Here is a 27969-nt window from a genome sequence, read left to right as displayed (position 1 = left end):
TGATTTTATACATTATAATATATTTGTTATTTATTATATATTTTACCACTTATTTTGATGTCATCTTTTCACGTTTTTATTGGTTTTAGGATTTAAAAAAAAAAAAATTCTTTTATTTTTATTCCCATTTTTGCTGAACTAAATTTCCATGAACTGGCATTAGTCTAAATTTATTTTTCCCAATTATTATTAACAAAAACCACACCATACAGTCAAATATGATGGAAGTCGTATTTACGTAGAAGAAGGTATACAGCATCTCTACAACTGTTTGAACCTTTATATCCTTTTCAGCTATTTTTTCTCAACCACTTCCGCTAAACAGAAGCAGCTGTACATTTCTATACTGTTTACCAAATTATTATAGAATAAACGTCCATATGATTTTGGTTATTTGGACAGAAATCCCATAAAATGTCACAGAATAAGACAGTCCTCAACACCGGTATTGAGATTTGCAACAAATGATTTAATTATCAGATCTTTACAGCAAACCAACATTGGACTTTGTTTTTAAATCACAAACACTGACATGAATACATTATACACTAAAAAAATGACAGAGAAACATTATGAAACAAATGAACTGGATGTATACTTGGGGGGAAAAAAACCTGACCATAAGGTAGGACGTAAGGGAGAATGGGGAAAGGCTCGTTCTTTAAGAGTGTGCTTTTTGTAATAATAATAAAAATATCACAAAAGGGAAATACATTCAACAAAATGTGTAACGCTACATTTTTTAACAAAATCGCCTTGACTTTTTCCTACATATTTTATATTTAGGTCAGAATGATTACAAATTTCCTTCATGCTAATTGTTAATTCCATGCTTACCTTAGTAAAATGATTGCTAGGTCTAGTATGATAGCTGAAGCAAATTTCTAGCAAAAAAAATGCTACCACTAGCTAGACAGTGAAATATTTACTAATAATTAATAGTATAAAAGGGCAGGAAGTCTTCCCTTATTCTATAGAACTTCAAAAATGTTTATCTGATTAAAATTGTTCTTACAAAGTCATCGGTTTGTAGAAAATGCGCAGCGCTTTCTCACCCTCACCAGCTAATTTATTCCTCGCTACAGAAAACAAGCACCGAACCTTCAAATTACGACATTTCTATCTAAAAAAAAGTACGGCTATAACTTAATCATAAATTCATTCAGAATTTCAGAAATTATAACTGAAAATATGGCAGCATGGTAGATTAGTGGTTAGCACTGTTGCCTCACAGCAAGAAGGTCCTGGGTTTGAATCCTGGGTTCGAACAGGCAGGGGCCTTTCTGTGTGGAGTTTGCATGTTTACTCCGGGTAATCCGGTTTCCTCCCACAGTCCAAAAACATGTATTTGATTGGTAATTCTAAATTGCCCATGTGTGTGTGGTTGTCTGTCTATATGTAGCCCTATGATGGACTGGTGACCTGTCCAGGGTGTCCCCCTGCCTTTCGCCCAATGTGCGCTGGGATAGGCTCAAGCAGACCCCCGTGACCCTAATTAGGAATAAAGTGGGTATAGAAAATGGATGGATAACTGAAAATATGTTCTCAGACAGATCGTTAGCACGGATCAGAAAAACGTTTAGTGTAGTCTATAAAAAAGTCGACTACAAAAATATGCTTTCTAGGGATAATTAACAGCAAGGAGTCTTTAAAAACACAAATCAGACACAGTGCACCTTAACGTGTCAAAGCTGAAACGCTTATATTGCATATTTTTCTTCAAAAGTGCGTGACACACTTTTTCATACCACAGTGATATCCATCAGCTTCAAGTTCACGTCAGTTTTTGATCACTAGAAAACCGCTGCCGCTTTGAATATACAGTAAAACACAACTAAAAAGAAAATACACTTACAGTCACGTTAGGCAGGAGGTGGAACTGAAAAGTGTTCGTTCCTTCATTGTAACGCATTGCGTTTTTGAAATTGAAATCAATCACCTGTCATCCTAATCACATCCTACATTATAGACTACGTCTTCGTTTAAACCTTCTAGTGTCCTTTAACAGTTTAGTGACAGGGGGTTATGGAAATTTACATAAACGCCAGCTTTGAGTCATATTGTCTAGACACTAAAACCACTGAATTAATAGTTAACCAACGAGAAGTGAAACATTAACCGTCGTACAAAGACAAACGCATTAGTGTACACTGTGTGAATTCGTCAGGGCTTTCACAGAACTAGTAGGGGCAAAACTTTTATATAAATATAAAGTGACCCCCTGCACTGGAAACGGGCAAAGATTCATGTAGATTCATATCCTAAAATACAGCAATGTACAGAATGTAGGGTGTAGATACATAATGCCTTTACAGAAGAGTCTTAATTGAGTAATACATACATATATATGTGTGTTAAAACCCGGTGGAGTGGACAGTAGGGACAGGGTAGAACTTGGAGATGCGGCTCTGGGTGGACGGGTTAAGGCACTCAGACTCTCCGGTCATCTTGAAGAAAATTTCCTGTTCTTGAATCTTCCGTGCAAACTCCTCCTCTAACATCTAAACACAGGCACACACACACACATCAACTTTCCACAACAAATAACCATATACACAAAAAACTTGAACCTTTACCATCAGCCTTAGAGTAAAAAAGTGAGAAACGCTTTACATAGAGAATGATTTGACTTGTTAATAAGCTTGTATTTAAACAAGCTGGTTTGCTAAGTAACAAACAGAATAAAGGCTTTTAAGAAAAGTTTCCTTGGCTTGCTAACTACCGGTTAACATGCTAATTTGGTAGCATGCGCGTGGAAGGAATAATACGATAAAATCTTTGCATTAGCTTAAACGGAAAAGTTTGGAAATGAAAAATGATTCTTTTGTTTAAAAAAAATATTGTACTTCTTATGAATTCACAACAATGAACGGAGCATTATTACACTCATAAATAAATATAGGCATCACACCTGAACCTACGTATTAGTTATTAAGCTTTCTATAGCTATTTTTTCAATCTACAGGTTTATATTTAGCAGATAAATAATGGAACATTTATTTAATAAAGAAAGCACATGGTGGTAAATATGGCATAAATATTTCTCCAATGTAGACACAACCATTATTTCGTGAAAGAGCTAACTCACAAGTAAATATAGCTCATAACCAATCTCTTATAACCATCTCCTAAAATATAAAAAGTGCACACACAATTATCTAGACTATTTTATTTTATTCCTGATATTCTAAAGTCCCTGGTGTGTCAGGGTAAAACAATGTACAGTGCATAAATATTCACCTCCTTGTGAAAATCTAAATATTTTATAATCTAGATGTCTGTAAATCATCAGGAACAAATGTCTATTCTCTATCTCTATTCCCTTTGAACATCTGGATCTTGATTTTGTTGCCAGTTCTATTGCTAAAGCTCTGTGTGAAAGGAGGTTGTTGGTGAACGTCTTTTCACCGATGATCAATCTCATAAGGAACAAATTTGGTTCTTGGGAACCTATCAGACTGAAGGTGATTAGACTCCACCCTCTTTCTGCTCAGTCTTGTCCAGTTTCCCGGTTCCTCCTGATGAAACGCGTCCCCACAACCTAAATGCTACCACCACCACCATGCTTCACTGTGAGGACGATGACCTCATGGTGACGAGCGGTGTTCGGTTTCTGCCAAATGTACTGCTTTGTGCTACAACATTCAATCAGACAAAAGACCTTTCACACGAGTGCTGAGTCTCCAACAATGGCCTAGCTTTGTGAAGTATCTGGGCTATGGCTGTAGCTTCTCCCATCTGAGCTTCCCTCTAGCTCCTTTTTACTTCTGCCCTTTTTTACTAACTCACTGGCTTTTTATGGATGACCTTCTTTAATTAGGGCCATGGGAATATTTCATAACGGATTTAATGGTTCCAGTATTTGTCTCGGATTTATTTTTGGAAGCTCTTTGCTCTTCATGATGATGTTTGTTTCGATATGTTCTCTGACAAGGCCTGGACTCTTCCTGAAACGGGTTCATTAATATTGAGTCTCTATTAACATTGAACTCTATTCAAGTATATTTCTGATGGCAACACTGGAGGAGGAGAGATTGAGGAGGAGCTTCTTTGGGCAGGCCATTCGCACCATCAACCAGATCAACATGTAGGTCTAGAGCATGTCGAGATCTGCACAGCACTACCCAGTACCTGTTTACTGCACTTTATTAGCACCTGTTTTCCCCTGTTATATTTGTATATTTTCTATACATTATGTGTAAATACTGTATAAATACTACATTGTGTGTGTATTCCGTTTTTATTATCTCTCAGCCGGAAGCAGAAGCATTTGACTGAATGTTGTACTGTGTATGGTTGTGCATGTGGCCAATAAAATTTGAATTTAGTTGCATCAGAACTGCCTGAGGGGTTTTTACAGCAAACACTTACACAATCACAACTATTGCTTTCATATTAGGGTAGAATTGTGACGCATTCTAAATCCTAAGTCACCTTTTTCCTGGGCCGCAGTTTCTCCCTCCAGTCCTTTAGCTCGGCGCTGTGTTCCTCATCCAGTTCCTTCAACTTCTGTGTCTCATGTTCGATGAGCAGGTGGCATTTCTCATTCTAATACAAAGAGAAGTCAGCGTAAGGTATTTGCATATATATATATATATATATGTATAGGTGAAGTGAATTACACTGAATATCTCCTCATCATGGCACCTGTTAGTGGGTGGGATATATTAGGCAGCAAGTGAACATTTTGTCCTCAAAGTTGATGTGTTAGAAGCAGGAAAAATGGACAAGCGTAAGGATTTGAGCGAGTTAGACGAAGGGCCAAATTGTGATGGCTAGACCACTGGATCAGAGCATCTCCAAAACTGCAGCTCTTGTGGGGTGTTCCCGGTCTGCAGTGGTCAGTATCTATCAAAAGTATCCTGGAAGTCCCTTAAGCCCTGTAAGTTGTGAGGTGGGGCACATGGAGGCCGCACCTCACAACTTACAGGACTTAAAGCATCTGCTGCTAATATCACATACCACAGCACACCTTCAGGGATCTAATGTCATGATGGGGCAGGGCTGTTTTGGCAGCAAAAGGGGGACAGACACAATATTAGGCAGGTGGTTATAATGTTATGCCTGTTTGTGTGTGTAGTGTACCTGCAACTGCTGCAGCTCTCTAACATTGGCGTCACACTGCAACTGCAAGTCTCTCATCTGGTTCTCATGTTTCTGATGCTGATGAAGTCTCTCATTCTTCTGCCTCTTCTCCTCCTGGGCTGCAAACTGCACCACACACACACACACACACACACACACACTTACTAGGCAAACTTTTTGCATTCATGTTGATTCAAGTGATTCTTTAAAAACCTTTCAGACCTGATTTGACCTCTGACCTGTTTGATCTTTTCCCTCTCCAGTTCGGGGTTGAGCCCGGGCGAACCGATACGCAAGCTCTTCTTAAACATGGCCATGCGTGTTTTAGCTTCACTGCGCTGGATCTTGGGAAGTCTGGTTCTCTCTTGGGTTTGTTTGGTCTTCATTTCTTCCACCATTCGCTGGTTATATCTGTGCATCTGCTCCATTTCCTGTAGAGAAAAACAAAAACACACAATATTAGAGCTTAGAGTATTAGTATTAGAGTGTTTCTAAGCTTTTTTAATCAAAAAATTATTTTGGCAGCAAAAGGGAACCAACACAATATTAGGCAGGTGGTCATAATGTTATGCCTATTCTGTGTGTTATCTAGGTTTAGTTACAGTCAAACTTTTTAGCTTTTTTTATTAAGTATGTAATTACTTATTTTCACTTATTTATTTACATTTAAAAACTTAATATTTTATTTGGTTCCAGTGTTAAAGGGAAAATATTCGGGATTATTATTCCCATGCATGGTTAATGGTTAATTGTCTGGTTAATGTTTTATGTCAGGATGTAAACAAAACAGGAAAGCTCTGTATTAATTATATACTAAAAAGTGGCTGTAAATAGAATACTCTAAGGTTTCATATTCACAGCAATATTTAGATTATTTCATATTCATCTGAATGGGAAAAAAAATGTGGCATTCGGACCTTCTCGTGTCGTTTGAGTAGCTGGTGCCTCTGCATGAAATACTGGTCCTTGAGCTGCTGCTTGAACAGTTGGTGTTTCTCCTGTAGATGGCGCTCCTCTAGCTCCCACATGGCTGCCTCCCTTGCTGCAGACGGATCAGGAGAATTAGACTATAGCGATATCCAAAAAACGTATCTAAACAGAGTTTAGCATTAGCTATAAAGTCTTATTTTGCATCTGGATCACATGACTACTTATTGCCGCTGCAGCTCAAGTTTGTACATTCATGAGAACAAAGGCGGTAATGTGTGAATGCCACATGACCGGCATTAACCGCTTTATTAGGCTCAAAAACAATCAGCCCCACCTCGGAGCAGCTGCTGTTTGTGGTTGAGGCAGTCTCTTTCCACGGTGGCCAGCTCACGCTTGTGCTGCTGGATAATCTTTTTCAGAGAGCCGTCCAGTTCCTGCTGCTGTTTCTGCAAGAACTCTTGCTCCTAAGAGAGAGAGAGAGAGAGAGAGAGAGAGAGAGAGAGAGAGGGAGGGAGAATATCATTTTTATTTCTTAAGATTCCAATATTAATGATATCATCTCTATGGTCCTATGATTCTGTGGACACTCCATATTATAAGTAATATGTTTATTAATAAGAGAGATTGTTCTCTTTGCCTTAATGTTTTGGCAATACTGTAAATGTTCATGCATTGAATTGAGAGAAAGAGAGAGAGAAGACAATAAGGAAGTCACACAGTTTTACAAGACAATAAAGCAAAAGCTACAAACTGGCAGCACTTTGTACATTGACATACACTGACCAGGCATAACATTATGACCACCTGCCTAATATTCTGTTGGTCCACCTTTTGCAGCCCTGACCCATCATGCACTGTGTATTCTGACACCTTTCTATCAGAACCAGTATTAACTTCTTCAGCAATTTGAGCAACAGTAGCTCGTCTGTTGGATCGAATCATACGGGCCAGCCTTCACTCCCCAGGTGCATCAATGAGCCTTGGCCGCCCATGACCCTGTCTCCGGTTCACCACTGTTCCTTCCTTGGACCACTTTTGATAGATACTGACCACTGCAGACCGGGAACACCCCACAAGAGCTGCAGTTTTGGAGATGCTCTGATCCAGTCGTCTAGCCATCACAATTTGGTCCTTCATCAAACTCGCTCAAATCCTTACGCTTGTCCATTTTTCCTGCTTCTAACACATCAACTTTGAGGAAAAATGTTCACTTGCTGCCTAATATATCCCACCCACTAACAGGTGCCATGATGAGGAGATAATCAGTGTTATTCACTAGCCTGTCCTGGAGAGAAACACAGACAATCACGTCATCAAACCCGGGAAGCTGTGCCACTACACCACTATGACTGCCCTCAAATTGTTTTCTTCTATTTGTAAATGATCATGCATCTAAATTATAGTGTGCTGTATCTGCACATACACCAGACCACTGCCTAGAAGTGATCGTCACTCTTGATTCCCTCAACTAATAGCAAATAGGATTCCTCCACTGGGTTTTGGATAAGCTCTGTGGCCAACAAACCTTTATGAATCCTGCACATTATGTTCATCATGCTAATATTGCCAAATAAATGCATTTTACTTTTATGAATTTTGAAGCCTGAATACAATCACCAGAAGTAAAAACAGCTATAAACCAACTACACCATGGTCACATGACCACCACTAAACTTTCATCTTTATTTAATAAAAATATTCACTGATGATCCACTCTACTCTTTCTGTGGATGAATCTGAATAAATAAAATGATTGAGTTGGAAGGATGTAAGAGTATGTTATTAGTATAAATACAACAAGTAGGTGTGTTTTCCTGTTCAATGTGATGACACTCACAGTCCCATTCAACCACTTATTAGGACCTGCCTTTTTAAAAACACGTAAAAGCTTAAAAAAAATCATGAGTGAGGTATTACTGATGTATTTTTATCTCGTAAAATAAAGCGTGAAAATATCTTGAGCTTGTGTTCAGCACAGTAACTTTAACCAAAAACCCATTAAAAATCTACTGAATTCAGGATGATGGAACAGGAAGTTCAACTCATGTCAGGGTTTTAGGACTGAGCAGGACAGCAGCACTCTATACACTACAGATGCAGTAGTAAAAACTTTCAAGTCAATGAAAACACAGTACTCTAGGCTTTTACACTTGTAATCTAGGTAAATAAACCTGTGCAGAAATGTACACCAATATACTCTGATCAGGCATAACATTATGACCACTGGCAGGTGAACTGAATAACACTGATTATCTCTGATTGACAAGGAACAAATTGTGATGGCTAGACAAGTCTTGTAAGTATCGTTTAAGACCTGTAAGTTGAAAGGTGTGGCCCTTGGAGGCCCCACCTTGTAACTTAATGGATCTGTTGCTAACATCTTGGTGCCAGATTCCACAAAACACCTTCAGGGATCTATTGGAGTCGATGGGTCAGGGCTGTTTTGGCAGCAAACGTGGGACCAACACAATATTAGGCAGGTGGTCATAATGTTATACCTGATCGGTGTACATATAACACCATCAGCATTACGAATAATAGAAATACTAAATGCTGGTAAAGCACATAAGCTTACACAAAGTCTAGCCTTTAATTAGGATCACTTCAGTAATTAGACAAAGATAAAGATTTGAGGTTTGAGAACAGTGTTTCACAGCAGACGGGTAACACTTACATCCTGCATTGATGCGGTGAAGAGAGTGCAGGAGGAGAGCTGAAAAGACTGTATCATTACATGAGCTATACCCTGTAGAGTTAGAATATAGCTAAAAACGTCTCTATATACAAATACACAAAAGCTCACGGCAAACAAACACTCCCATAATGTCTTGCCATGCACATTTCCAACAGGCCAATCTTACACCCTCATTTTTTAAAGAGCTGAAAAATTTGGGGGGAAGCAAATGGATGCTTTGCACACTGCAAACACAGCAAACTTTCCACGTTTATATAAGAATATGAGCTACTGATGTGAAATTAAGAAAATTCACAGCTTACTCCATAAAAACGGTCGATAATCATATAAGAGAAGAGAAAAGAAAAGAGAAGAAAAAACAGTCATGGCCCTGTGTTACCTCTTCACGTGGAGTTTGGATTAAATCCTCCCTAATTCGTGTCATGATTGTGTTTTTCACACGGTTGGGTGAAAGTCTCATCTTGACATCAGTCCAAATATGTGCAACAATGAGGAGAGATTTAAAAAAAAATGTGTAATGGTGATGGGTGATATATGTAAATTAAATGTGGAACTAGAAAAGGCCAAAGAGGAAGCTGCCCTGGTGTTCTGTGTCAGTAGTTCTGTGAAATATAAACCATGAATGATTTAAATAAGGACGAGAATCAAAGTAAACAAAGTATATTAAACCTTTTTCACCAGAAAAATCTCGTTCAATTCCGCCGGTGGATTGGAAATCGACTCATCAGATATTTTTATACAGGATAAACACACGAGGGTTTAAATAGATACATAAATCATGAACTAAACTGAAAACTGATGAAGTTAACCATGACACGAGGGAAACAGGAGCAGAGACGAGACATGATCCAAAACAAAACACATGCGGAAACGTAAACAAAACAATTAAAACATGGAACAAATGAGGACGTTAGTGCCGTAGCGCTCAGCGTGAATATGGCAGCTTTTCTAAATTGCAAAGACACTCAAACCAACAAGACGGCACTGGATGCTATAAAATTTAGATAATCCTTCATTGAGGCTAAAAACTGTTCCAGCTGGACAATGTTCAAAATGTGGACAATGGACAATGGACAAAATAAGATCCATAATGCTAGTAGAAGAATTCGAGTGGCTGAATTTCAATAATGCTTTAGTGGAATGGCACAAACATAACCGGGTATATTACAAAATCTGATGCAAAGCCTTCCCAGAAGAGTGGAGGCTGTTCTAGCAGTAAAGGAGGACTCTGTACACTGATTTCGGAATGGGATGATCGACAAGTTCTTATAAGACTGATAGTGATAGATAGGTGTTCTCTTACTTTTAGCCATATTGTGTATGAATATGATTTTAACTAACACATTTTAATGGCCTTGTACCACATTCTCTAATTCAGGTTCATGTGTCTCCTACCTCCTTCTTGCGGTTCTTGAGCATGTTTTGGAACTTCGACAGCTCCTTATCCTGCTCGCCTTTGATCCTCTTGGCCTCGTCGCGGAGGTGGTTGGTGTGTTCTTGTTCGAGTCGCTCGATAGTCTGCTTCTGCTGCCGCTCCATGTTCTCCACCTCTGTGTCGTACTGGCGCCTCTTGGTCTGAGGGACGAGAAAACAGGAGACCAGAAACTTCAGTAACAGCAGTGACTTTCTACCACTTCCGTTTTTCATTCTAAACGGCCAGAAGCTGTTGATTAGTTTCCCAAACAGCACGGCTCCATCAAATGCAAGGAGAATATTCATGCACTCATTTTTAAGGCATTATTGTTCCTATAGTAACATCACTTATGTGATGCAATGAGATTTACAATTCAATTGCAGGAAGTGAACGTGTGCATAATTAATATGTAAGGTGAGAATGTTTTCTGGTACAAACTCTGACACTGACCGTGGTCTCCTGCTCGAAGCGTTTAGAGATCTGCTCCTTCTGCTGCTGCAGCTTGTTGCTGAGCTGCTGCTGGGCTCTCTGCTCCTCTTTCTGCAACAGCCTCAGCTCTCTTAACTCTTGACGTCTGTCCAACACACACACACACACACACAAAAGCAGTGTCAGGACTATATAGTAACAGAAAAGAAAAGAAAAATCAGTTTTACAACTTTGTGTGCAATAATGTGTGAAATTTGCCTTGAATCAGAACCAAAAGGATATCCTAGTCTGCCTGGCAGGATATGCACCAACACAGACAGGAAGTTCCAGTTGACAGAAGCATACTTCCTGCCTTTTCTTTCCTGAGGCCATTAGGCATGCGTCCTTCAAAACACTGCGTCTTTTGTAATCCCCCCCCCCCCCCGATTTGCATTTGAACATTGCAAAATGAATTATTTATGCATTCTCTGCGTTAAGGTTTCGATTTCACTTTGATTTCATGTACAGGATATAAATACTGTATGTATTTACAGGTTTATTACACCTGTACTACATACTGTCTCTTTAGTGCACTACACTATACCAACAGTCATGTTACTACCACAAAATTCAGGTGCACCGCTATATTTAACCTTATAAAATATACTGTAGCATGGAGCAGTTTGTGCCCAGTCATTTATGTAACCCTAGAGCTTTCCAAGCTTCATTAATTTTCAATTTATTTTCAGTAATTAAGCCTGGCAGATGATGGCGCTAACCTTAGGAACCTCATCTCCTCGCTTTTGGTGTCATTATCTGTGACGATCTTGGACGTCGTTACGCTAACCTCTACGCCGTCTACGATAAACTTGCGGGTTTTTTTCAGGGTTTTCTTCTGCCGCTTCCTTTCCTGTCGAAACATGATATTCAAATGTAATGTAAATTGCTATTACATGCATCTATATGCAAATGAATCAACATTTCCTTATATTCAGTTAGAGGTCTGACCTGTACAGATATAGATCCTGACTCTTTGGATTTGTTTATGAAGCTAGAGATGGACAGGTTTAGGTCCACACTGTTGGTATCTACTGCTGACCCACTTCCAGAGACTTTCTTCTGAAATCTGGGCTTCGCAGGACTTTCATTCTCTGGAGGTTTCTTGTTCTCTGCTTCACCTTTACCCTCTTCTTTCACGGGAGAAGTCAGAGGTGTAGGTTTCTCCTCAGGCTCTGAACCAGCTTTCTCAACCTGCTTGATGGAATTCTGAGGTTTGAGCTCATCCTTCATGCTCTGAATCACATTATCAACATCTGGCTCCATGTGTTTCATGTCCTCTTGTGGCTTCAGTATAGTTTGCGTAGTTTCTGGCTTAATTTCTGTAGTGTTCTTGTTATCTTCTTGCTCCTGAGGTTTCATGTTGGAAGCTGATTCCTTTGCAGGTTCTTCAGCAGGTGGTTTTGGTACATCTGGGATGTGGTTCAGTTCCAGTTTGGAAATATCAGGTTCAGTCGTCTGGTTGTTACTAAGATCCATATCTGTGTTCTTGGGAATGAGAAATTCTTCATTTTTTTCTGGAACGGCTTCCAAAGTTGAAGGTGACTGAGAAAGTTTTTCATCCTCGGAGCTTCCGATACTGATGTCAGATGAAGCACGCTTGTGTCCAGGAAGCAGCTGGATGAAGGGACAGAAGACATCATCATTAACAGAAAACCGCTGGCAGAAATATTAAGACATGGATTAAAAAAAAAAAACAATACTACAACAACTCAGAGGACATGATCACGAGGACATAGGACATGATCAGAACCTTCCATACACAATCTTGATGAACACTACCTTCAAAAATAATCGAGCTTGCATTTTCTTATAGAGAATAATACTAATAAGAGACATACAATGAACTACACGCCAATTTCAAGAAGGCTAAATGCTGGAAATCACTTTTAGCACAGAACCTTGTCTCTTTTGTCTCATTTTTCACATCACACCTCACTTTCCATAACTTTGTGCCCATCACATTTATTCTGACTGCTGCTTTAGCTAAGAAGACCAAAACATAGAGTTTTTATGTATCTTCGGTAAATGCTACAGTTCATGATACGTAAATACTGGAACCTCCTTCAGTCATGGTGTGGTCAGTGGAATTTTTAGGCCATTTTTCCATCTGACCATTTGCTCTCGTCCTGCCCTGAGCATGATATAATAGTTAAGCACAAACAATATGGTTGCCATCTGAGAAAAAGCTCAATTGGGTCAAAGTATTGTCCCAAATGACATATTATTCACTATGAACTACATACTCTACCGTCTAGTGTATGAGTTTTATTAAGAGTAGTAATGTCTCAAGTGGAACACTAACTGGAAGTATAAGCCGTCCCCCAGTCGATGACAAATGATATCACATAATGTGACATCGCTAGCTTGGTTAAAAAATAAATCGCTTTTAAAGTAACGTGGGCTAATTTAAAACACATTTCTAAGATGTCTTGTCCACCAGAGAGTCATCGGCCATCTTGAAACTTTCATCCAGCATCAGGACCTCTTTCCTCCTCGATTTTTTCCGGTTGAATAAGTGAAACATCCAGATATTCAAAGTGAACTGGTTTTTGCTAGACTAGTCAGTGTGAACACACTACTCAGACTATTTATACCCTACAGCGATGTAGTGGTGCAGCGACTTTAAGTAATATAGTTTCCATGAGATTTATTATACAACTAATCCTTACTGACCGAACAGATTATTAGATTAAAAACTATTATAAGGACTAAATTACATCTAAAGAATGTTTTGGTTTTCTGCAGCACTCTCACCAGCTGTCCCTCGTGATCGTCCTCCTCTTCGTCGTCCTTCGACTCCTCGATCTCCTCCGTGACTTCAGCTTTGGCTTCAGCTATCAGCTCTCGGAGTGGTTTGCTATCAGTAACGTTGCTCACAAATGGGTGCTAAACACACAAAAAAGACAACACGCATTATTATCAGTGGAGTGTATTTGAATACGGTTTTTGCAGCCTGTCACACAGGTTTCCAGCAGAGATGATATATCAGGGGACTGGGATGGCTGTTTTTTAGAAGCTGTGGTTGAATCTCCTGGTACTTCCCGGAGTCTGTGACGCCATTCATAAAAGTATACAACATCACAAAGCCTCCATTATACACAACATTGTGGATTAGGTGCTTTTCTATATAAACTTCCTTCTTATTCACCAATGGTGCCTTGTACTGACATTTCTAACCAGAGAACCTCTAATTTCACTCAAAATTCCAGGAGCATCTAGTGAAGTTCTCTGGTCATGTGACCTTCATTATAGAAACTCTTTAAACTTTAACACTGGCACGTCCCAAAGGTCCGACTTAGTGCATTGTGTAGTTAGAAATGTGTAACACCTCATATCACATTATAAAGTGCAGGAACAGGGAGACTCACCTGAAGGAGTTGTGCTGCGTTCCATCTGTTGTCTAGATTCTTATCCAGAGCATGTCTTAGAAAGTGACTGAACTCTGGAGACCTGAGAAACACGTTTGTTGACAAAGATAGATTTCAATAGACAGTTTACATTGGAACAAATCTTTGTAAACAACAACATTACAATAATAAATTAAAAGTAAAAGTAGTGAAAAAGCACTGTATATAGAGAGCAATAAATCTTTCTGCTGTATCTTTAATCCTTTAAATAAAGCATTAGTTTTTTCCATTGATGGTTCACTGTATGTTTCATACAGCTTTGTGTGCACCAGTTAATTTTTGAAGAGAGATGTAAATAAAAATTGCTTCGGGAAATAAAATATTATTGTTGCGGCAGGGTGTGGTCAAGAGTCAGCTATGGACCGAGAGGAGGCGGGGTGAAGCGGCCTGCAACACATGATTGATCACCTGTGTCTAATTTCCACCATTTCTGTCTCTTTGTATTTTCAGTGACTCCCATAACCTGCGAGTGTTTGATAGCACTTGGCAGAGCTTGTGACACACACACACACACACACAGGAGTGTGAACTTGAACCAGACGGAGCGAAAGCTGCAAGTACGGGACAGACCTGTTTCCTGTTGTTGTGCAGTTTTGTTGAGGTTTCTTTTAAAGTTCCACCTGCCTCCCAAGTCTTCCTCCACACCCTCACACACCAGGGTTTTCCAAGTGCATATCCTTACTGCTGACCATAAGTTCTTGAATATTCTACCCCCTACTCTAAATGAGCAATGTTACTAGTCTGCTCTAAAAGTATGACAATACTAAAAAGAACTAAAAAGTTTGTCTAGTTAAGTTCTCCAGAATTATCCAGAACTTCCAACTATAGTTCTTTGGTCATCTTATTTTATCCCAGAGGACCTCAATATATATAATACTATAATAATATATATAATACTATAATAAGTTTATAGTTACTATTAATCTCTAACATTTATCCCTAATGAGCAAGCCTAAGGTGACGGTAGCGAGGAAAAACTCCCTGAGGAAGAAACCTTGAGAGGAACCTGACAAAACTTCATCCTCATTTAGGTGAAATTGGGCAGTAAATGATGTAAATGTAAATAATGTCCTTTATCCAACAGTTTATATTTATCGTTGAAGATGTTATCATTCGTTGAAATGTTTACAGGATCAGCCACTGTCTCTCCTTTTGTCTTACCATTTGGAGGGCTGCAAAAGAGTGGGCGGGTCGGCCTTGGCGATTTTTAACAGCACCCTCATGGGATTCATCTCGTGATTGGGTGGCTCGATCTGGGCCATCTCAATCAGGGTGACACCGAGGGACCAGATATCTGCCTTGTAATCATACGGCCTGTCCTTTGATGTCTCGCACATCACCACTTCTGGCGCCATCCTGAGTATGTGTTTGGGTGCATGAGAAAGTTCCAGAATGAAACGGGAAAAGTAGAAAGCGCAAACCGTTTAACAATAATGTGCAGATGGAAAAATGATGTTGATAACCTGTAATTTTTTGGTCACTGCCTCACCAGTATGGGGTGCCGATGAAAGAGTCTCGTCTCTGGAGCGTTTTAGTGTTTTTGGCAGACACCCCGAAATCGGCTGGAGAGACAAAAAATACATGTTTGTGTCTGTGTTCCAGAGACAGACTAAATCTAGTCTGCCACGTGTCTGTTCTAAACATTTTAGGTCAATGTCTTGGAGAAATAATAAACTGATTACTGTCCTACATTACAGTGCAGCATGATGCTGTAGGACACCATGTTAATGCCCCCAATGAAACGGCTTGATGGCTGTTATTTTGATTCCATGTGTTCCTTTTGAAACAGGAAGTCTATATGACAGTATGTTAATGTAGTGACTAATTTGCATGCCAGCCAATATATTAGAGGTAAACCATATCTACACCCAATCTAAACAAACCAGACGGTATATTAACAAACAAAAATGAATTTGAGCAAATTCCACACTCCGACCATTTATTGTCAACTGAGCAATAGGTGGAATCATGCATAGGAAGGACGCACAGCGAAAAACACACGGATGAACAATTTTTCCTGCATCTGAGCTACTACTAAAGAGCAAGACCCACCCCAAGGGCATGACACAAACATACACATACAGACATACCGTGGATGTTAGTGGTTAAGGTATTGGACTCCTGAATGGAAGGTTGTGAGTTCGAATCCCAGGTCCACCAAGCTACCACTGCTGGGCCCCTGAGCAAGGCCCTTAATCCTCAATTGCTATAAAAAGTACGTTGCTCTGGATAAGGGTGCCAGAAATGTAAATATATACACTCTAGGGAGCATTTCATTGGACAAACATAAGACTAGTAGAGGATAACTCATTTAACAGGATTTTTATATAGATATTCTATCATAATGCCATCCATAACACCAGATTTCGGGGCACTTTAATAGAATTTCAGAAGTATCACTGAGGATCATCATGCATCAGACTGTAACTTAGTTTCCTGGCTTGCAAAAATCAACAGCATGCCTCAGTAGCAGCAAAAGCTATAAGATCCATTTTCATTTGTTTAAACTCAGAGGCTTGCTAACATTGACTTGCAAATTCTCTCTCTCTCTCTCTCTCTCTCTCTCTCTCTCTGGCTGTTACTTCATGCTGAAAGTAATTCACTCATTACATGCTGCCTGAAACAACACTACAGTACCACAGTATGTGTGTTTAGCCAGAATTATTGCTGAAATGTGGTTGTGCCTAAAAGATTAATACCTTTTTTGTCTGTGTATGAAAGAAACAATCACTGAGAAAACACACTATTACGATTCCCTACAGATGGAAATGGCTTATTTCCTCTACACAACCCAGCTTTTACTGTATATAGGGCAAATAACAATAAAAAAAACTGTAATAGCAGCAACATCAAGACACACTATTTAGATAGTTTTAAAACAAAATGAATAAAAATCTAGTTCAGTGAAGCTAGTTTTCGAAATACAAACTGTTGTGACTTTTGTGAACGCTTGTATGTATATAATTCCATATAGGAATGTTTTTTCCCTGTTTATTCTGATTAGTGAAGCGACAACATGAAGCCATTTTTCAATTTACTTCCACTGAATCATGTTACACACACACACACATTCAGATACACACCAAGTTTGACTTGACCATCAAGTGTGAGTAGAATGTTTCCAGCCTTCAGGTCTCGGTGGATGACTTTGTTCTCATGCAGATAGATCAAAGCTTCTAGGGTCTGCTTACACACCACCCTGATCTGCGGCTCGGTCAGCGGCCTTTCCAGCTCTACACACACACAAACGCACACACACACACACACACACACAAACAGGGAGTGTTGAACTCTAACAAACACATATAATTCCAAGTAAGAAACCTGCACATCACTACAGCGTCCTGATATGGTTTTGTTGGAAGACTTGAGGTGTTAAATAGCAAATATAGATAAAGTAGATAAAGACAAACGTGGAGGAAATGATTATAGGATGTTACCTGGATACTACAGACTGTAACTAAGAACTGATGTAAACGGTTCAGGAAAAACGTTTTAATAAAAGTCCTTTGCAAACCATTTGTCTAAGGTAGTGCATATAAACATGGATTTACAGTAACCTCCAGGAGCCTGGAGGGAAGAAACCCAACCTTTCATCTGTTTTTAATTAAGAGGCACACACTCCAGTTTCCACATGCTGGAAAGCAGACAGCAGTTCACAGTCAGAAAGGTTTACTTTCTTGCTTCATATTTTAGAAAGAAGATTTGTGCATGTAAAAGCAAACTGTTTTTCGTCTTTAGCATTAGAATGATCACACAGGATAAGCGAATCTCCACATTACCAGATTTCAAAAGATATACATACAAGTGTTAATGTGGTCATTTGTTTATAGTGAGTGAATATTTAATATATAATATATAATATATACCATCGTACTTATTTATTAAAGCCTGAGAGCTTTTTATTCCGGAAATTTCCACTGACAGAAGGTCCATATTGATATTATTTAATCATATATACTGTATTCTATACACATATATGCTATATGTTTGTTGCCCTATTTTTAACACCTTTCTCTTGTTCTTCTAGATCATTAGTTCAAAACAATTCTTACCATATTACTAAGTCTGTAACAGTCCACAAAAAGCCCTTTCTAAAAACAGTATTAATATATATATTCAGACAAACGAAAATATCACAGATCACAACACCTATGCAACTGTCCATCATTCCATATTCATGCTTTTTGGCTTATCTGTGCTAAAAACGCTGGTCTGCATGCTCTCGGACCATTTACAGGCCACATTTCATTGGTACATTTCTATGAAGACAAATCAGCATAGACTGAAATCCTCCTTACAATAAGCTTTTAAACCGAAGTGGACTGACTCACTGTGAGCGGTTGTTCTAATCCCCTGAAATCTCGCAGCATGTACAATAGGCTATTGTCAGGAAACATATACAGCCAAACTACATTCTCACATTTTTCCGAACATTTCCACACCTTCACACCTGTACATAACTGGAATGTGAAGAATAGATAAATGCCTGGTTCAGCTTTATTCGAAGCTAGTAGAGAAAACAATTAAACAATACTTAAAACTGAATCAGAAAATATTTTCTGTTTTTTATTATTGATATTAATTTACGAAATTGCTCACTGTGTGTGTGCATATGTGTTACTTACCCAGCATCACTGCATCCACAGCACCTCCAGCACAAAACTCAATCAGAATCTGCAGACAGAACATCACCACATTCTACCTTACAATATCACAAAAAATATCGTCTACTGATTACACATACATGCTGTACACTGAGAGCTTGCACAGACCAGGCATAACATTATGACCACCTGCCTAATAGTGTGTTGGTCCCCTGTTTGCTGCCAAAACAGCCCTGACCCATCATGCACTGTGTATTCTGACACCTTTCTATCAGAACCAGCATTAACTTCTTCAGCAATCTGAGCAACAGTAGCTTGTCTGTTGGATCGGATCACACGGGTCAGCCTTCGCTACCTACATGCATCAATGAGCCTTGACCGCCCATGTTCACCACTGTTCCTTTTTTGGACCACTTTTGATAGATACTGACCACCGCAGGCTGGGAACACCCCACAAGAGCTGCAGTTTTGGAGATGCTCTGATCCGGTGGTCTAGCCATCACAATTTAGCCCTTCATCAAACTCGCTCAAATCCTTACTCTTGCCCATTTTTTACTGCAAATGTCAGACTCTTTTGTCAGCAGGTGACAAAATTTATAAAAATATAATAAGATCTGTGGTCGTCATTTGAGGTGAAACTAATTATTAAAACCCCATTTTGCAAGTCTCAACACATTTGCAGACACACATTTTCATAAGAATTATAAGAAATTATAAGAAATAATAACAACAAAAACAAAAGCAACTGAATGAATTAGTAAACAAAACCGAACAAATCGTTTTTTGGTGAGCGTCACTGGAATGAACCGAAATTACCACTGCTAGTAATTTGAGACTCTGAGTCTGATTCTGAAGTAAACTCTAGAGCAGTACAACTGTAGTGAGAAAGTGAATCAACTCTGAATCAACCCAACTGCAGGAGCTGAATGAAAAGTATTGTGGGATATTTCGTGTTTGTTAAATGATGTGCTGTATGAAACCAAACAAAACCAAATAACAGACATGACAACGGTATCAATTTCAGTCTGAAAGCACCTCACATTTTATGGTGGGAAACAGATTCGATTCTGAATCGACTCCTTTGGAAATGAACCAACCATGGAGTGTATTTTGGTTTGTGGGCAGCATGCTTTTGGGCAAGCTATGTTTTTGGAAATGTGAGCTACAAGGAACCAAAGAGCAGATATAGAGTGCTGTAGAAATGCAATATGGTCTGGATTTTTTTTTGGACCAACAGACAAAAGAGGAAATAAGTGCTGGATATTATTTTTTCAACTATATATTTCCTTCATGTTATTTGTTGTGGTATTTAAGACCTATGAATCTTTTTTTTGTTGTTGTTCTTATTCAATATTCAGTAACATGTGGAAAGTTAACAGTCAGGGAAAAACTAGACAAGACTAAATCAGGAAACGAGGTCGAACCCCCTAATCAGGACAGGCAGATAACAAAGTCTTGGACTTGTCACAGATACAATGCTGGAGAGGATTATTTAAGGCAAGTTGTGTGATTGGAAATAGAGTGTCATCAGTAATCAGGAAATGATGAATGGGGGTTTAAGTGTTTGTGATGATGTGGCAGACTGAGGATCATGGGATACCAAGCTGATGGGCTAGTAGGGGGCATGCATGTGTGTGTCTGTTTGTAGAAATGCAAATTGAAGTGTCATGCTGAGACACAAAGCCAAAACCTTTGCCTTTTTTCCCCTAAACTGTGACTAAACAACAGATTATAACAGTAGAGCTCCTACAAAGCAGAGACACAGCATGAAGGAAAGAAAAGCCAATGGTATACATTTACATTCACTCATTTAGCAGACGCTTTTATCCAAAGCGACTCACAAATTAGGAAATGCAAGTAAAGCCAAGGACCAACCATGTAGTGCCATCATACAAGATGTTTAATTGAGTGCTAGAGGAGCGAAGTCCACTGATTAGAGGTCTAAGAGCTAGTTAAAGTTAAAGTTAAGGGTTAGTTAAGCATTCAAGGAAGAAGTATCTAATGAATTTAGCCAATAAATCCCTTTTTACTATTTGTTCTTAGTTAGTTAATAGTCAGATTAATTCATCATTAATGACTAAATAAATCACAGGTTTATATTAATGTGCTCACTCTAATATATATATATATATATATATATGAGTTCATTTTCCAGCAGGACTTGGCACCTGTCCACACTGCTAAAGGTACCATAAGCTGGTTCAATGACCATGGTGTTACTGTGCTTGATTGGCCAGCAAATTCGCCTGACCTGAACCCCATAGAGAGTCTATGGGGTATTGTCAAGAGGAAGATGAGAGACACCAGACCCAACAATGCAGATGACCTGAAGGCCGCTATCAAAGCAACCTGGGCTTCCATTACACCTGAGCAGTGCCACAGGCTGATTGCCTCCATGCCATGCCGCATTGATGCAAAAGGAGGCCCAGCCAAGTATTGAGTGCATAGAAACGAACATACTTTTCAGAAGTCTGACATTTCTCTTTGAAATATCCTTTTTTTATTGATCTTATGTAATATTCTAATTTTCTGAGACACAGAATTTTGGGTTTTCCTTATCAGTAAGCCATTTAAAAGCTCAGGAAACCTTTGCAGGTGTTTTGAGGTAATTAGCTGATTAGGGTGCGACACCATGACTTTCCAATATTGAACTTCTAATTCTCTGAGACACAGAATTTTGGGTTTTCCTTATCTGTAAGCCATAATCATCACAATTTCAAGAAATAAAGGCTTGAAATATTTCACTATGTGTGAGGAATCTATATAATATATGGGTTTCACTTTCTGAACTGAGTGACACAAAATATTGACCTTTTTCATGATATTCTAATTCTTGAGATGTACCTGTACTTTTTTGTTGGGGGTGGTAGGAGTGTTAAATTAAAAATAAATGATTATACCTGTCTTTTTTGTCAATTCAGCTGTTTAATTTCTATAGGTTTTGTAACATTCTAAAAGCTCTTAATTCCACAGAAAGTATTGCATACAACAATGCAACAATAATAAAACAATGCATTGATATTTACTTTTGATACTTAAGTACTTTTAAAAACAAGTACTTCTGTACTTTTACTTAAGTAAAAATCTGTCTTTACAACTTTTACTTGTAATGGAGTAATGTTTGACCAGTAGTATTTGTACTTTCACTCAAGTAAGGAAGTTGTGTACTTCGTCCACCTCTGTGTAAAACATTCCTGTGGAGAAAAGTCTTAAAACATTTTTTCTATTTTTCTGCCCTAAAAATTGACAGTCAAGACCTGCTACTGAAGCTTTCTGTCAACGTTAACTGCTTATGCTAAAATTAGTTTGTTTGCTAATGCAGCTTCCTTTTTTTTTAGCTAATCTAGCTCTAGATAGTGGGCTAGACTAGTCAAGCTAAGTCTAATATTAGCATAGTAACGGTATCATTACTGCGTTATACAGCTTCACTAGCTGAAGTTCCTAGCAGCTACCTATGGAAATCTCTTAAATAAACCTTAATACTAAATCTCCATGATGATTAACTGCTGGAATGAAAACAAGCTAGCCTGCTAAAATATCTTTGTATGAGGATACTGTTATATTTCATGTGTACTGATTTTAAATACTGATGAAAACTGATCCTAAATCCTAAATTAAACGGTGAGTAAGTATCACATTAGCTAATACCACCAATCCTGAACACTGTTCACTTGATGCATTATATCACCTTCTTCTTGAGAAGTAATACTCTAAAAAGTGTATGATTTACTGATCACACTGATAACTCACTGCTCTGATACTACTCACACACTCTCAAGTAATAAAAAAAAAAACCCTTACACACTCAGACTTTTGAACCCGTGCTATAATCTAATATACGATCCACTCCATTCATAGCACAAGCCTGCTTTTACAGCATCATAAGGAAGCCGTGTGAGACTGTAGGTCTATTTCCTGAACCTCTGAGCCTGATAGAAATCTGCACGCTTCCATAGATACGACACACCCATCTGTCAGTGCACAATGAAATGAAAGAGAGCTGGCAAGGGGACAGGTAGGGTGGTAATATAAAGGCCAGAGTAATTACGTCTGGCCTCTTTTGACAATAGTCTTCATACAATAGCACACCTCAGTGTGACCTCTGCCTACTCCTGCTTTTCCCTCAGCAAATGAATCTTTCTACAATTTCAACTGGATTTTTTGTTATTTTTTCAGATCATGAAAATAATACTTGGTGAAATCAATCTAAATAATCTAGATAATAGCCACCTAAGACCTGATTTTATGAAATACCAAACCAGATAGAGGACATATTAGATATATTCAAGCTTGATCTATTTTCAAACCTGTCTTCTACAGGAAGGAAGCCAACCAGGGAGCAGAGTGATCCGAGTCTAGCTCTCCATTGTCTTCTAATTACTGTAAAAGACTGCCTCGGCACTCCGATTTGATTTTTTGCTAAACCTTTAATACAAAATATTTCACATAAATCGTTCACTTAGACCTGTCCCATTCAGGTGTAAACAAAAATGCTAATATATAGTGTTATAAAACATAAATGAATGAATACTAATGGAATTGTATTTTTAAGTGCTTTAATAAATTGAATAAATGAACATGAGGCAATAAAGAAGCCTGAATTATTATGAAATATCCTGAAGGGGACCAAATTAAACTAGTATTAATACTCCAAACTACAAGTAAACGTATGTTAGACGCGCTCACCCAGAGTTTGCTCTCAAAATAGAATGCATCCAAAAGCTTGACAATGTTGTCATGGTTACAAGATGCCAGTATCTCAATCTCCACCATGTAATCCTCCAGCTCATCTTCTGTCTTGGTGTCAATCACCTTCGCTGCAGCCAAAATGCCCGACTGCTTGTTCTGAGCCTGAGGGAGAAAATGAATGAAAACAAATGTTTTTACAATAAATAAATAAATAAATAAATAAATAAATAAATAAATAAATAAAACATCAGAACCAAGATTACAACATCGAAACTGGCAAAGGCAAATATCGACCATAAATAGGAAATGAACTGTAATATTGACACGTTCACGCATTTATCATCCGCAGTGTTCCTTTGATAAGAGTAAGATAATGTAAGCAGAATTTTTATTTTAAATTTTTTATTGGTATTGTTTTATTGACTCAAAACATGCAGGAAGTAGGTGAAGGAAATTGTTGGCACATACGCAAAAAGTTTCTAACCAAGCAATTTTACTTTAATACACAAAGTGCTCATATTTGCTAATTTTATCAGATTATTATATTCAAAATTGCTTCTATCAAACAGTCTGTTGACATTCAACTTTAAAAACCTTCACTGTGTTTGTTTTTTTAGTGATATCAGTTATAACATCTGCAGTATTATAAATAACTGTGTTTTTGAAACCCAGAAAAACTTGAGGCTGGAAAACTCACTGGAAAACTCAGAGACTACAGAAACTTTCCACATGTTGAAAACGTTACTGCGCTGCACCACTTCATGACTTGCAAGCCTCAAGAAAAGAAGAGAATTTAGGCTTACTTCAGGAGTCGGGTTTGTCTAGCCGTAGGTGGTGAAATGTACAAACTTTAGGCAATTTTATTCAAATAGCTTGCTGGTAGAGTTGGGGTTGGTTTTATCGTGCTGACGTAAGACATGGCATTCAGACCAGAGAGTTAAGGGCTTGGGATATGAACTTAACTTTATAATCTTTCAATCGAAGGTTGGATATAAGTAATAAGAGTCTGGGTTTAAATTGTTATCTTTAGAAGTTATATACACTTATCAGGCATAACATTATGACCACTGACAGGTTAGTGGGTGGGATATATTAGGCAGCAAGTGAATATTTTGTCCTCAAAGTTGATGTGTTAGAAGCAGAAAAAATGGACAAGCGTAAGGATTTGACCGAGTTTGACCAGGGCCAATTTGTGATGGCTAGACAACTGGATCAGAGCATCTCCAAACCTGCAGCTCTTGTGGGGTGTTTCCGGTCTGCAGTGGTCAGTATCTATCAAAAGTGGTCCAAGGAAGAAACAGTGGTGAACCGGCAACAGAGTCATGGGTGACCAAGGCTCATTGATGCACATGGGGAGCAAAGGCTGGCCCGTGTGAGCCGATCCAACAGACGAGTACCCTGTAAGTACCCTGCTACTTACACTTAATGCTGGTTCTGACAGAAATTTGTCAGAACACAGTGCATTGCAGTTTATTGTTTATGGGGCCGCATAGCCTCAAACCAGTCAGGGTGCCGATGCTGACCCCTGTGCACCACTGAAAGTGGCAACAATGGGCACGTACGCATCAGAACCTCGCAACTTAGAGGACTTAAAGGACTTGCTGCCAACAATTTGGTGCCAGATATCACAGCACACCTTCACGGATCCATGCCTCGATGGGTTGGGACTGTTTTGGCAGCAAAAGGGGGACCAACACAATATTAGGCAGGTGGCCATAATGTTATGGCTGATCCATTTCTACTTCTCAGAAAAATGTTATGTACTAGTGGATGCCACAGAAGCACAAGAGATAAACTACAAGCTACACTAATGACTTGATAGTGTAAATAAAGTCTAACACTCCAAATAGTTCTGCCTTTCTGGGGACTCTGGGCAAGTTTACTATCATCATCCCATCATTAATGCGCAATGTACACACTGCGAGTAAATATTGTGACTTCGGCATTGTGATGCAACATACAAGGCAATACAAACTTCATAAAGAACAAACATCATTAAAGTGCGAGAGATGATTGATGAAGTGTGCTTAAGGTGCTTGAACTCTAAAATTTGGCTTGACGCCTGGTGTGTATATTGCCAGGGACTGGAACAAATGCATCAATGCTGAAGCAAAACAGCTTGAGATGTGAAACTAAACTGAACTGTTCACCAGGGACTCTTTCCATCCTCTTGCAAATCCATCCTCTTCCTGTACTATGGAAATCCTGTAGTATTTCCTTACAGCAGAAAAGAATTTCCTCCGTCTTCAACCCATTCCTGTTCTTTAAACAGTGGTCTGTCTTTTAATACTGACCTCAAAAATCCTCAAATAAATACATAAATATATAAAATAAAATAAATCATATATGATATATATGATGATATATGTATACATACATATAACTTGACCTAATGTACATTGATGCACTGTAAAGCTCATACCATGTACGCTGCTTTGACAGACCAAGAACCAATTCTTTATACAGTTTTTGCTGCTTATTAACCGAACCCTTCTCTGGTTGGCTGGAGATTTTTTGCTTGGGGTTTACTCTAAAACCCTGCAGAGATGCTGAGGTGTTTAGAAATCCCAGCATTACCATTCATCTACCATGTTAGTGTAGATGCTTGTGCCTGTGACGATATCTGGTGGTCCTTAGTGATAAAAAGTAATCTGATTGATGATAAAAAGTAATCTGACTGAAAAACTCTTACCCTTCCTGTCCTACCACTGGTACTGTGACCTCATCTTTGAAACGTTTAGTGGTAAAATGAATGTATTGTATCTTATAGGCAATTTTACTTTAATTACCACCAGAGACTTCTTCTTCTTTCGGCTTTTCCCTTCAGGGGTCGCCACAGCGAATCATCTCTCTCCACCTATCCCTATCTTCTGCATCCTCAACACTTGCTTCATATCTTCATTTATTACATCCATATACCTCCTCTTTGGCCTTCCTCTTTGCCTCCTGCCTGGCAGCTCCATGTCCAACATCCTCCTACCAATATACTCACTCTCCCTCCTCTGGACATGTCCAAACCATCTTAATCTGTCCTCCCTAACTTTGTCCCCCAAATGTCCAACATGAGCTGTCCCTCTGATGTACTCGTTCCTAATCCTGTCCAACCTTGTCACTCCCAAAGAGAACCTCAACATCTTCAGCTCTGACTCCTGTCTCTTCCTCAGTGACACTGTCTCTAAACCACTGTCTCTAAACCACTGTCTCACCACTGTCTTGTACACCTTCCCATTGATTCTCGCTGATATTTTTCTATCACACCAGAGATGACCACCAGAGAATAATATCTAAATGCACTTTTCCAGACAGTGGTACAAATGCTGTACCCTGGAGAGTCCCACCCTTGTGATATGGAAAGAAAACACCTGAGATCAGTGGGGTGCCCCGAGTACGTGAACACCTGAGCACATGTACGACGCATGCGCACTTTTGCGGTTATTAATTACCGCAAAATCGATCACGTGACTATTAAAAATAGAAACAATTCCGCGCCTATAAAAGGCTACTAGAAACCGTCTCATGTGATACAGTGATACGACACTTATTACACAGGTTATTACCGTGTAATAAAGGTGTGGGAATTGTGTTGTTAGTTACCTTATAGACTTTTCCGAAAGCTCCGTCTCCTAATTCTCCGATAATTTCCCAGCTTTCCTCGGGGTTCACGTCTCTCCGGACGTGTTCATACTGCCTTTTCTTCCTTTCTGGACCGAGCTTGAATATTTTCCGAAAATTAAAGAAAGCCATTGTGGATCCTGAGTGTTTAGTCGACTGATTAGATAGATAGATAGATGGAAGAGTTTATTTCCGTGGAAAACCCAGACGATTCAGCTTCAGACGCAACTACTAGTGCATTGTTTTTATTGTCCCGGTTGTGGTTATACTATCTCAATGGGCATTCTGGAGTTTCTCGAGGTGTCTGGGTCACTAAGGAGCTCATTCTTACAAAGGTTACTGGACTTCTGTGTGTAAGTCCACTAGATAAGAAGGAAACAGCTTTCCATTTATTTACATGCACATTACCGTGTAAACAAGTACAACAAAAGCACGGAGCATGTCGCTGTTACACAAATCACACCTCCAGTGTTCAGCGAACAATTCTGTCTGATAATAAATAAACCTGCATATAATCCCAAAATCCAATGGAAAAGGAAAAGAAAACATTGATGTTTGTTCCGCTCATCCGGTAACACTGCGCGTCCTAAAGAGTGAGAGACCCAAACTCCATTGTGAATTACTTTATCCCCGAGACTGTGTTGATCCAATCCAGCGCAAGTGTGAACTGAATATTTCACTACGAGTCAGCTCAAATACACTGGAGCACTAATAATATAGCGGATTCCCAGTGCGCATTCACGAGCAGATCAGACTCGCACGGTTTTGCACGTCGTTGCCTCCTGCTGTCGTGGATGTTCTGGGTTTAATCCCAAATTGCTTCCTGTTAGGCATACAGCGCCCCACATAGGGTGCACAAAGCCATTGTTTCGCCCCCTATCTAGTGGACTTTATGGGAAATTTCAGGCATTTTGGTTGCAAGCTGGTTCGAGTGCACCATCTGCAGGTGTCGCTGGATTTAGTTTATTATCCAAGAACCACTTAAACCTAAGTATAATACTATAAACTAAACTGTTTAGAGACTAGAGTTTGGTTAATCTCGCTACTATAATGTTAGTTTGT

The 27969-nt window shown here is 39.0% G+C and overlaps 1 protein-coding gene across 1 annotated transcript; it reads right to left on the bottom strand.

Moving 5' to 3' along the window:
* Positions 1-448: 448 nt before the first annotated feature.
* slkb (STE20-like kinase b) lies at positions 449-27694 on the bottom strand. Its single transcript, XM_058380509.1, has 18 exons — positions 26890-27694; positions 23293-23457; positions 18628-18676; positions 17083-17232; positions 15489-15561; positions 15161-15355; positions 13961-14042; positions 13347-13478; positions 11541-12206; positions 11312-11442; positions 10575-10698; positions 10106-10285; positions 6350-6479; positions 6003-6127; positions 5325-5516; positions 5086-5211; positions 4435-4548; positions 449-2501 (listed from the first exon to the last, which is right to left on the bottom strand). Exons 1-18 carry the CDS (start codon positions 27037-27039, stop codon positions 2355-2357), a joined length of 2931 nt encoding a protein of 976 aa, XP_058236492.1. The 5' UTR covers positions 27040-27694; the 3' UTR covers positions 449-2354.
* Between the last annotated feature and the right edge of the window lie 275 nt (positions 27695-27969).

Source organism: Hemibagrus wyckioides, linkage group LG26 (genome assembly GCF_019097595.1).
Source record: "Hemibagrus wyckioides isolate EC202008001 linkage group LG26, SWU_Hwy_1.0, whole genome shotgun sequence".
Lineage (NCBI taxonomy): Eukaryota > Metazoa > Chordata > Actinopteri > Siluriformes > Bagridae > Hemibagrus > Hemibagrus wyckioides.
This window is presented reverse-complemented; position numbering and strand designations above follow the sequence as displayed.

Bases quoted from the DNA above. Each gene is read 5' to 3' on its own strand.
- slkb (XM_058380509.1), bottom strand. From the start codon at position 27,039: ATGGCTTTCTTTAATTTTCGGAAAATATTCAAGCTCGGTCCAGAAAGG. The intron at 23,458-26,889 runs GTAACTAACAAC...TTTCTCCCTCAG, and splicing joins CTTTCGGAAAAGTCTATAAG to GCTCAGAACAAGCAGTCGGG. The intron at 14,043-15,160 runs GTAAGACAAAAG...CGTGTTTCTCAG, and splicing joins CTTTTGCAGCCCTCCAAATG to GTCTCCAGAGTTCAGTCACT.